Below are 11,905 nucleotides of genomic sequence, written 5' to 3' on the forward strand. Positions count from 1 at the left end.
AAAAGTGGATGTTTACAAGAAAAAATGTTAATAGCCTGAAGGCACGAAAGAGAGTCTGAAAAGATGATGTGTTGTTTATATTTAGGGTGTTTATATACATATTTTAAGGCTGTAAATATGGCAATATGAAAATAGAGCTGTTATCAGGCAATCGAGAATATATAGTTCTGGATCCAATGACAGTGGTCTAAATATGCAGACCTCGCCTTTGAAATCTTTGGTCTCTCGCAGATTAGAAGAGTGCCCGGGTTCTCCACCAGGAGCACAGCCCGTCCCCAGTGTTGGGGAGCCTTAATATTTTCCGGAAAGTTCTTGATGTGTTCAACTAGGAAGCGCTTCCTGGGAGAAGTCCCATTCGCTGTCTGGGCTGCGTGTTGGGCTGCGTGTTGATGGGGCTGATGATGAGCCTTACCAGCCTTACCAGCCTTATCAGGATCACCTGAACCCTCTCTGCTGTAGTTGTCATCTTAATCTCTAAAACACAATAATAATATGGAAGCCGCTGTGGCTGAGCGGGTTAGGCGTCTGACTTTGTGTGCTGGCGATTAGGTGCCTGACTCCCAGGGTGAGGTTCGAATCCCGGATGGGACTCAACCCCCAAAAGTACTAGAATCTGTAGTTTCCTGGGAAAGTGTAACCCCAAATATAACACAATATGTTACATTGGACAACTTTCTAAATGGCATTGTGTATTCATGATAACAGTCTTGTTAAGTCTGAAGTGCCGAGGTTGCAGAAGATAAAAATGGCGCTGCCCCACTTAACAATGGAATGAATGAGGCGAGATCTACGTTAAGTGATTAGTCGTTGCCGCCATGAACATCGATCTACGACAATTGGACACAAATATACGTCCATCGACTATGATAGCGAGCCTCTCATCCAATCCCGCTAGTTGCCTCTGAGATCGGAGAAGCTAGCACTTAGGACATAAGTAGCTTTAAAGGGATATTGAAAGATTTAAGACATACTGAACTATACAGACTATCTACTGTTTCATGTATATTATCAATATTAATACAAAGGCAGTGTGAAACCATTTAAGAAGATGGCAATGTCGAACAAATCGATGCCAGTATATATCAAAAGTGACAAGCGCATCGAAAGCTAACTGTGTATCCCCCATATCTATGACAGTAGCCGCTGTGTTTCCTTCACACCCCGCGGTTAATCTGGTTCTACCTGTTTCAGTCGGTTTATCGTCTTGGCGGTAGTGGTTCCAGGACAGCATTGCCTGCAGTCTTCTGCTGTCTACCGAGTTGTCAGTTCAAGACGATAGTATCCGTAGTCTTAGGATACCGCCACGTTGTTTTCAGCTCCAGATATTGGTATTGATACTTGTGTGAACACCGTCTACATGTTTTCGGTGACTCGGTTGTTGTACACTTACCCAGCAAGTGATTTCCTGTGGACCCTCAAGATGATACAAAGATATTCGAGTTACTCTATGATCTTTCTCCTGCAAGTATCAGTTATTCTCATCAGTGTATTTCCAACATCAGGCATGACACAGTGTGAACCGACGAATATCCCGAACCTTGGTATCAAGTTGTGCCAGCTGAAATGTAATGAAAACAATCTATGTTCTAACTTTGAATACGATATTGAAATTTTACCCTGTCGTTTGTCAAGGAATCATTCCAAGAAGACTGAGAAGCCCGAAGGCACCAGGTGTCTTTCAGGTGTAAGTATACCCAGAAGCAGCTGTTATTGTAACACGGGATATATGTGAAAGCTTTTCATGATTTTAAGAAACAATTAAACTTCGTTCCGACTGTATCATATATTCACAAATGTTCATTGTGATGATATATGGTGCCATCATCCATCACCACACGAAAGGCAATTGAGAACTGTATGATACAAGGCAAGAGAATCAATCATTTTGTTCACTGATGTGCCAAATGTGCAAATGTTTTAAGATGTCGAGTGTTGTAATCCTTCTGACTATTGAGCAAGATTCATAACACGTTTGTAAATTCGAGAAAGAGTATGCTTGATTGCATTGATACAAAACATATGTTTCGGAGTGGATAAATATAAGTTTATGGCAGAGAAAGGCCATTTTATCACAATAGAATCATTTCATATCTCGATATTCCCGAAGCTGAAGTGAAGTTGTGTTGATGTATCGAGTATGAGTAGCATTTTAGTCGCATCGTGACTTAAACAAGTGGTCAATAATCAATTTATTTTAGATTATTAAAGATTTCAACAAGGAAATGTAAAGTGAGTGAGTGAGTTCATATTGAGTGAGTATTCCAGATTTGGTGCAAAACCAGCATGTTATTAGAAAATGTATCACGATAGAAAGCAATACAATGTAGAAACGGGCTACATATCGCCAGCAACTGAAAGTAAATCACCATACCAGGAACCATGGGGAGTATTGTTGCTAACTGCATGGTCCATAGTTCCATTTAGAACTTTAATGCGGTTGTTAGCGATTGTTGAGAAATGGGTACCCCCTCTCAGGGTAACATTATTTTACGGATCTTCATCCCTAATCTGGGGTACTACAAAGATGCATGTTATTTTAAAACTTGTAGTGTGACTTCATAATTGATATTGTTAGTGGCTGTATACTAAACGGGGGTTAAAGTATCGTAAAATTATTGTCCCCCTGCGAGGGTACGTAAGTCCCAAAACTTACCAGGTTTTTTTAAACGTAGTTTGTTTTGTTCTTTTAAATTTCGGCTCAATTTTCCCACAATTTTCCAGCGGCTGAAGGGATGGTGTAATTCCAACCAGGGTCCATGCAGGTAGCATGTAAGTCCCAATGGTCACTAGTATGGTGATCTACCTTCAGTTGTTGGCGATCTGTAGCCTGTTTTGATATTGTATTGTCCAAATAGTAATATTAGTTTTAACATTCCACGCTAGTTTTAATTCTAATTGTGATATTCTAGTTGTTTTACTGTCCTTTGATGACAGGTTTTTACAATATACACATATTCTATTTCAATGTCAAATATGTTCTCGTCACGATATGGCTGAAATATTGCCGATGTGACATTAAATATGAACTCACTCACTCACTCACTCACTCATATTGTATTGTCCATAATATATGTTTGATTTCAAAGTTAAAGGCTTGTTTGAAATCTCTATCTGTGGTTATCTAGTTATTGTACTGTCCTTTGTTGACAGGGTTTTATAATTTGATTGCGTTTATTATGAAATTACAACTTTTTGAAGTCACGATATGGCTGCAATATTGCCGATGTGACTATAAAACGTAACTCACTCACACACACACTCAGTCCTCATGGAGGAAACAGCCACAACCAAGCTGTATCAATAATTATATTGTACCAATGTTACAAAAGACACCACGTTTTACATTTTGCTTCTTTAAACAATTCCAAGGTGAAATGAGAATGATCTTAAAAAGGTCCTTTACTGTTTTGACACTATAAAATGTATCCCTTGTAATGAAAAATTCAATGCGATGAAGCAGGACATGCTTGGCTGTTGTACACTAAAAAGACCGTAATATTTGTTAAAAATATTTAAATTTAGTATGTAAGCATTAAAATATGAGTACTGAGTTAGCTAATATTTAAAGTTACATCGGAAGTATTTCATCCATTTCGTGACAAAGGAAGTTGTAAATTTATAAATGAATCAAAATAAAGCTAAATATTACATTAACCTGTCTGCAAAGGGCAGTAAAAACTAAAAACATAAATGAACTTAAAACTAGTAAATAAATCTAAAATATTTTAACTATAAATAACAATACAATATAAAAACAGGCTATAGATTGCCAACAACTGAGGGTTGACCACCATACTAGGGACCATGGGCATTAAAATATGTATATTAGTAAGTTTGCAATATGGCAATTGGCTATAGCAGCATCAAGAGTTAGGCCACCACACCAGGGACCTTGGGACTTCTATCTGCATGGTACCCCTCCTTCTGGCCCCTGACGATTATCAGAGAGCTAAGCCAAACAGTTAACACCAACAATAATATGACTATTAAAATAGTATAAAACAAAATATTATGGATGTCGACTTCTTCTTGATTGATCACACAACGTATCTGGGCTATTCCTTGCCCCTTCGTCAGGTGAATGTTACTTTCAACCGTACGAATCATGTCCACTATATACTACCCCGGTTCATGGAGAGGGAGAGCTATTAGCATAACCCAACACTCATATGGAGGCTAGTGTTTATGACTGCCTTCATAAACAAATTTTATTGCTCACATCCATAACCTATTTTAAGTCGGCACTTGGTATACAAAAAATGATTCAACAAAGAGACTAAATATAACTTAACGAAACTCACAAATTTAAGAATAAATGTATTTACTGTGATTTAAGTTCATTCGATTCATTGATATAACAAAACTTACTCATTTTGTTTGAAGGTGAAGTCTTACGTATGTCCATCTAAGACTTGCAGGCTCAGGCGACGATGCCAGGAAACTCGATCTGGAAAAGCCTCCAGCGTATTAGGTAATGACTGCCCTTTACTTTATTCTCTGGAACGTTCTTGTACTTTGTAGACTCGGTAATAAAACACTTGATGCACAACCTGCATACGGCACTGACGTGCAGTTATTGGCCATAGGGTGTTGCAATATGCTTCATGTTCACCTTGCACCTCAGACGGGTGTTGCATACATTGTACTACAACTCCAGCACCGGCTTGCACTTCAGTCTATTACGTGTAATCGAGAGACAGAAAGTTAAGATCACTGCACCAGTCGTTCGTGGGTAGGGGTTACTAAACTGTTAGGACACTCGGAAATAAGTACTCCAGAAGTGCAATGGCATGTCGGCATTAACGCAGGAGCAAAGCGCAAAGGGATGTATGGATCAGACTCAGCTGAACACTATTCAAAGCCACTGTCAGAGGTTCTGAATGCTGACGGGACACAACTCTCCGGAACAAACTGCAGCACGTGTGATGACTCGGTCGCCAGTGTCCAGTAAGTGGGTTGACATACCAATCACCAGTCAAGTGTATACGATCATGTAGAGATATCCACTAACTTCTGATTGCAACAAAATTAAACACCCAGTTGTGAAAGTCTAGTTCGTTTGAGCCTTGTTCTGGAGTGCTTAACATCAAGAGATTGTAAGATGGGTCTTTTTTTTATCATGGCTTTGATGTGATGTGTGCTGAACAGACTAAGGTTCATTGCTAAATTCTGCGTTCAACACAGAAAGAAATACTAATAAGTGTAATCTTACTTTGTGGACATTACATGACGTCACAGAGCTACATCCATGAAAACACGACTCAGTTCAACAAATATATTCCAACATGCAGGAGTCTGAAGTGGATAGGTTCTGACTTGTCCTAAGTCTGTCTTAGTAGAAGTTAACCTGTTCGGTAGTTCTTGATTGTTCACCCATTTTGACCTCGTCAACCAAAATAACTCGCCTAAATTACATTTGAATTTACAATAGCACACGGTTTGGATGTGTTTATACTATCAATATATCGGTAATGAATAGACACACTTGCTGCAATGCACATATTCTTTAGATATACAAAAGAGATGTGATCAGTTCTTACCTTCTTCATGCAATGAATTATGGATAGTATTTAAGGTAATGCTCAACTTAATGTTGTTTTCTATCTCACCTACTGAAGGGCTCGCTACCCTAGCTAGTATCGGTAGCTCCAGTTAGGACAGGCATAGGGTTTTTTTCCAGAATGGGTCATATTCTAAAGGTAGGATGTCCTAACTTCTGTTTTAACTAGTAAGCATCTGACTTAGCTGAGAAACAATCGAGAATGGGCACCCTGGGTGAAAACGTGTGTTCATGGCTTCAAGTTAAAGTGTGAACAGTAACCAAACCTGGGCAATGAGATGGATCACAATTCAAAAGGGCAAACATTTTCCTGTTCCATCAGGTTGAATGGTCCTATCCAGTGTGTTCCGGAATGCTGGGATTGTGGGCGTCGTAATGGAAGACTCAGAAAACTGAGAAAATGACAATGCGGGAGAGCACACACTAGTCTTGCCTAGGCTACAATCTGCGAGAAGGGTTCTTCTTTTCCTAATCTGACTCTGTCAAATATCCATCTGTTCCAAAACACGAGGAAGATGTTCGATTCGAGTAATAGGGTATGTAAGACGGTAAGCACTGCCATTAAAAGAACAACAACAAAACTGAAATTCAAATCCCTCCATATTCTTAGGCAGCAGTTCTTGTAGTGTCTGAGGTGGCGGATTTCGCTGGTGCAAGCGTCGATCAAGAGTAACCCATAGATGTTGAGTGGGGGACAAATCGGATGATCGAGAAGGCCAAGGTAACACCTGAACATTGTTCTGCTGGAGGAAGTCCTGTCAAACACGTGCAGTGTGAGGTCGAGCATTGTCGTGCTATAAAGATCAACCGTTGACGTTGATGAAAGGAATGACGGGAAGTCGAATTGGACTTCTGGCAAAAGTCTGGTTTCCCATAGCCAACTGCGCACTATCTGATCGGAGATTCCGTGCAGTCTAGGAATTTAGATTGTTGTGGATGATGCGGCTGTGGTGTTTGAACGAAGGTGTCTCAACCCGGATAAAGCAATCCTGGGCCTAGATTTTCGAAGCTCCTCTTAGCGCTAAGATAGTCGTAAGTTAATGTTAATGGATGGCACTTACGACTCTCTTAGCAATAAGAGAAAATCGAGACCCTGGGCGACGGTGGTAACTCTAGGTCGACCTGACCTGGGTCTGTAATTCATACTCCCAGTATAGTTGTATCGTGTCCATAGGTTTGAGATGGTTTTTCTGGACACACTGAGGTGCCACGCTACCTCATGCTGCGATGCCCGTCCTTGTTAACGGCCAATGGCGTTGTGTCGTTGAGCTCCTGTCAGTCTTTTCATTCTCTTGTCGACTATAGTGGCTTAAAGCAATGCATGTGGAGTACCATGGTGTTGCCTTTTAAAGCCTACAGTCATAGGATTCAGCTCAGGGTGTTACACAATTTCACGATGCACGTGCATTTCACGTAGGGTGCGTTTTAGCAATTCACTACATACGTGAGTGTAACGTTACGTTTTTGTTCAAAGTTTCTTTTTTCAAACGTTTTGTCGTCGGCAGCCATTCCCGCACATGTTGTGATTCAGCATTGATTGGTTTGTGTTAAATATTTTCCTAAAATTCATGTTTTTCCTATGTCAAGTTTCTTTGTTTGAAAAGTGTGTATATATACCAAGTTATTGTTATCAATGCAAACCTGTCATTGTAACGGCAAGTTTGCAATACTGCCGATGTGGCATTAATTCACTGAAAGATTACATACAATAATGTATTTGTTACCATAATCCATGCATGTTTCATTGTTTCAGACATAATGTTTTTTCAAGTAAAGATAGAGTGTTTAGTTTTCAATAAACTATACCAGTAGCATGCTGTCGGAAACACTGGATGAGGAAAATGATATTTGCAAGTAAAAGCAGACTTTGCAACTTCCAATTGCAGATCGACGTTACTGACTTGATGACTTACCTAAGATATAATTGAGACCAAAGTTCGGACTATTGGAAAAACTTGTGCAACAAGAGTTTACAGTCAGAAACATTTATTTGCCCTGCTCAAGAAAAGCCTCAATGTAAACAGTTAACCTTAGACAGAGGCGTCAGTACACAATTTAATTTTTCTGGCATATTAAGTTCAGGTGATTTCTCAGTATTCATTCTAAATGCCAACAAATTGTCGTTATTTTTAATCAAAACATTCATTCAGCAGAAGATCAGAGGAATACCCATGGAAGATGTCCACAGGAACACGAAGGCAAGCTGGTAAGTCAAGAGAACAGCCCACTTCACGTTGCCTGTAGGAAGGGGGATCTGGGCCGAGTGAAACGCATCCTGTCCCGAGGTTTGGGTGATGTTAACAGTAGAGGTGATAAGCACAGAAAGACACCACTTATGGTGGTTGCACAGGAGGGACATCGACGACTATTTGCCTTTCTGTTAGAAAAAGGAGCTAATGTATCAAACATGGATCAACATGGAGACAATGTCCTGCACTTGGCCAGCAGAGGGGGACATATGGGTATTGTGAAGGATGTAGTCAAACACTACAGTGTTGATATTAACAGTAAGGGAATGCACGGGTCAACTCCATTGCTGCAGACTGTATATTGTGGACACAAAGACGTGTCCAAGTTCCTCGTGACTAACGGGGCTAATTTGTCTGACGTAGATGATGACGGAGACAATATCCTGCACTTGGCATGCAGAGTGGGACATTTGGGTATGGTGAAGTATGTACTCACACAATACAGTGTTGATATTAACAGTAGGGAGAATCGCGGAGAGACCCCCTTGATTAAGGCTGCATCAGAAGGACACAGAGACGTTTTTCAGTTCCTCGTCAGTATGGGGGCTAATGTGTCACATGTTGATGATACAGGAGACAACATACTTCATCATGCTTCAATTGGAGGACATGCAAAGATGGTTCAGCATATCATATCACAGGACATCGTGGACATTAACAGTAGAGGAAAATACGGAAGGACGCCACTGATGACAGCAGCGTATTATGGACATAGAAAAGTGTTCGATCTGCTTGAGAGTAAAGGTGGTCTAACTCACTTAGTGGATAATAAGGGTAACAACATCCTTCACCTGGCCGCATTTGGTGGACAGGTCGAGATGGCAAACCATATCCTATCCCTAGACATCGTGGACATTAACAGTAGAACAAACACAGGAGCAACCCCGCTGATGAAGGCCGCTTATAAGGGACACAAAAACGTTTTTGAGTTCCTAGTGAATAAGAGAGCTAATGTGTCACACGTAGATGATAACGGAGACAACATACTTCATTATGCCTCAATTTGGGGACATGCAGAGATCGTTCAGTGTGTCATATCAGAAGGCCTGGTGGATATTAATAGTAGAGGAAAATACGAGAGGACACCATTGATGAGAGCGGCGTATTATGGACATAGAAAAGTGTTTGATCTTCTTGAGAGCGAAAGGTGGTCTAACTCACTTAGTGGATAATAAGGGTAACAACATCCTTCACCTGGCCGCATTTGATGGACAGGTCGAGATGGCGAAGTATATCCTTTCCCAAAACATCGTGGACATTAACAGTAGAACACATAAGGGAGCAACCCCGCTGATGAAGGCCGCATATAAGGGACACAAAGACGTTTTTGAGTACCTCGTGAATAAGAGAGCTAATGTGTCACACGTAGATGATAACGGAGACAACATACTTCATTATGCCTCAATTTTGGGACATGCAGAGATCGTTCAGTATATCCTATCACAAGACCTGGTGGATATTAATAGTAGAGGAAAATACGAGAGGACACCATTGATGAGAGCGGCGTATTATGGACATAGAAAAGTGTTTGATCTTCTTGTGAGCGAAGGTGGTCTAACTCACTTAGTGGATTATAAGGGTAACAACATCCTTCACCTGGCCGCATTTGATGGACAGGTCGAGATGGCGAAGTATATCCTTTCCCAAAACATCGTGGACATTAACAGTAGAACACGTAAGGGAGCAACCCCGCTAATGAAGGCCGCATATATCGGACACAAAGACGTTTTTGAGTTCCTCGTGAATAAGAGAGCTAATGTGTCACACGTAGATGATAACGGAGACAACATACTTCATTATGCCTCAATTTGGGGAAATGCAGAGATCGTTCAGTATATCCTATCACATGACCTGGTGAATATCAACAGTCGGGGACGATACGGAGCTACCCCACTGATGAAGGCTGCTCATAAGGGACACATAGATATTTTCGAGTACCTCGTGAATACGAAAGCTAATGTGTCACTTTTTGATTTTGAAAGAGACAACATACTTCATTATGCCTCAATTGGGGGACATAGACACATTTGTCAGTATATCCTATCGCTAGATCTGGTAAATATCAACAGCAGAGGAAAATACGGGAGGACAGCCTTGATGTGGGCGGCATTTTATGGACAAAGAAAGGTGCTTGATCTGCTTGTGAGTAAAGGTGGTTTAACTGACTTAGTGGATGCTGAGGGTCAAAGCATCCTTCATGTGGCGTCCTCAGGCGGACGTGTGGAGATGGTGAAGTATATCCTGTCACAGAACCTGGTCGACATAAACGCCAGGGACAAGGAAGGGGACACAGCAGCCATGATAGCAATACGTAATGGAAAACTTTCCGTGTATAACCTTCTTGTTTCGCAGGGTTGTCTAGTAATATAAGTGTAGCTTGTGGATTTATTTCACACCGGGTGATAGTAAAATTTGACAAACTTTCTTTTACGCCTGTAGCTAACAGACATTGGTGAACTCGTATTAGTTTATTCTTAGTGTGTATTCTGTGAAATAGTGCAGGCTACAGTGCAGGTTATGGCGTGCAATAACAGATACTGATGATCTCGTGTTAGACCTGGTCGTCGTTCTGTGCAAGAGTTAACGATGTCGTGAGGTTAATAACTGGTAAGTTATAAACAATGATGATCAGTTGTTATTTTAGTCTTAGCCGCTGTTTTGTGTTTCAGTTTGTGTTCAGGATACAGACACTGATAAACTCGTGTAATTGTTGTTTTCGTCGTGCGTTTTGTGTTGCAGTTTGTGTTCAGGATGTAGACACTGATAAACTCGTGTAATGGTTGTCTTAGCCGTTGTTTTTTGTGTTGCAATTTGTGTTCAGGATACAGACACTGATAAACTCGTGTAATGATTGTCATCGTCGTGTGGTTTGTGTTGCAGTTTGTGTTCAGGATACAGACACTGATAAACTCGTGTAGTGGTTGTCTTAGCCGTTGTTTTGTGTTGCAGTTTGTGTTCAGGATACAGACACTGATAAACGCGTGTAATGGTTGTCTTCGTCGTGCGTTTTGTGTTGCAGTTTGTGTTCAGGATACAGACACTGATAAACTCGTGTAATGGTTGTCTTAGCCGTTGTTTTGTGTTGCAGTTTGTGTTCAGGATACAGACACTGATAAACTCGTGTAATGGTTGTCTTAGCCGTTGTTTTGTGTTGCAGTTTGTGTTCAGGATACAGACACTGATAAACGCGTGTAATGGTTGTCTTAGCCGTTGTGTTGTGTTGCAGTTTGTGTTCAGGATACACACACTGATAATCGCGCGCAATGGTTCTCTTAGCCGTTGTGTTGTGTTGCAGTTTGTGTTCAGGATACAGACACTGAAAAACTCGTGTAATAGTTGTCTTCGTCGTGCGTTTTGTGAGGTTATACGCTGCCTTGTATGTCCAGTATTGATGAGCACTTGTTTGTCTTCGTTTCAGTTAGTTGTTATGCAATGAATGACTGATATCGCCCCGTATCTCACTTTGGCTGGCTTCTGGGGAACGTCCAGTACTGTTAGTTTGTCTGAGCATGGTTTTCATGTCTGTGTAAAATCAATACAATCTTCTGAAATATTCTCGGGTTTGTGTTTGATTTAAAGGGCATTATGTGTGTGAACATGCGTCAGAGTGAGTGAGTTGGGTTTTGTTTTGTTATGCATTGAAAAATATTACAGTTATTTTAACAACGGCGTGTGGCTTCCAGTCGGATAAAAGCGTCACATGGAGCAAGTTGTTGCGAAACTATACTTTGAATCAACGAATATACCTGTGGTATTCTGGTCAAACATTGAACTGTAGAGATTACAACAACTGCCCTATCGTCCCCCTTGTCCGTTTGTGTTGTGTTTTACGTGGAAACTGGGATGTGTTCTGTGCGGGTGTATGGTGTGTATGATGTGTGTGTGTATGTGTATCGTGTTATTGCGTTCTTGGCGTGATGTGGTATGTTTGGTGTGTTTAGTTTACTTATGTGTGTGGGTGTGTAGCATGTGTTGTGGTGTGCTGTATATGTTATGTATTTGGGGGTTTTCGGTGTGTATGGTGTGGTATGTGGTGTATATGTTATGTATTTCAGTGTTTTCTCTCTGTGTGAATGGTGTGGTATGTGGAGTGTAT

At 40.8% G+C, this 11,905-nt stretch overlaps 1 protein-coding gene across 1 annotated transcript; it reads left to right on the top strand.

Annotated features, from left to right (window-relative positions):
• Positions 1-9,030: 9,030 nt before the first annotated feature.
• Positions 9,031-10,179, top strand: LOC124266610 (ankyrin repeat domain-containing protein 50-like). Its single transcript, XM_046701404.1, has one exon. It carries the CDS (start codon positions 9,031-9,033, stop codon positions 10,177-10,179), a length of 1,149 nt encoding a protein of 382 aa, XP_046557360.1.
• The last annotated feature ends 1,726 nt before the right edge of the window (positions 10,180-11,905 follow it).

Source organism: Haliotis rubra, unplaced genomic scaffold, assembly GCF_003918875.1.
Source record: "Haliotis rubra isolate DU_JTF1 unplaced genomic scaffold, ASM391887v1 Scf1268, whole genome shotgun sequence".
In the NCBI taxonomy this organism is placed as follows: domain Eukaryota; kingdom Metazoa; phylum Mollusca; class Gastropoda; order Lepetellida; family Haliotidae; genus Haliotis; species Haliotis rubra.

Excerpts from the sequence above, each read along its gene's own strand:
- LOC124266610 (XM_046701404.1), top strand. The coding sequence starts at position 9,031 with ATGGCGAAGTATATCCTTTCCCAAAACATCGTGGACATTAACAGTAGA.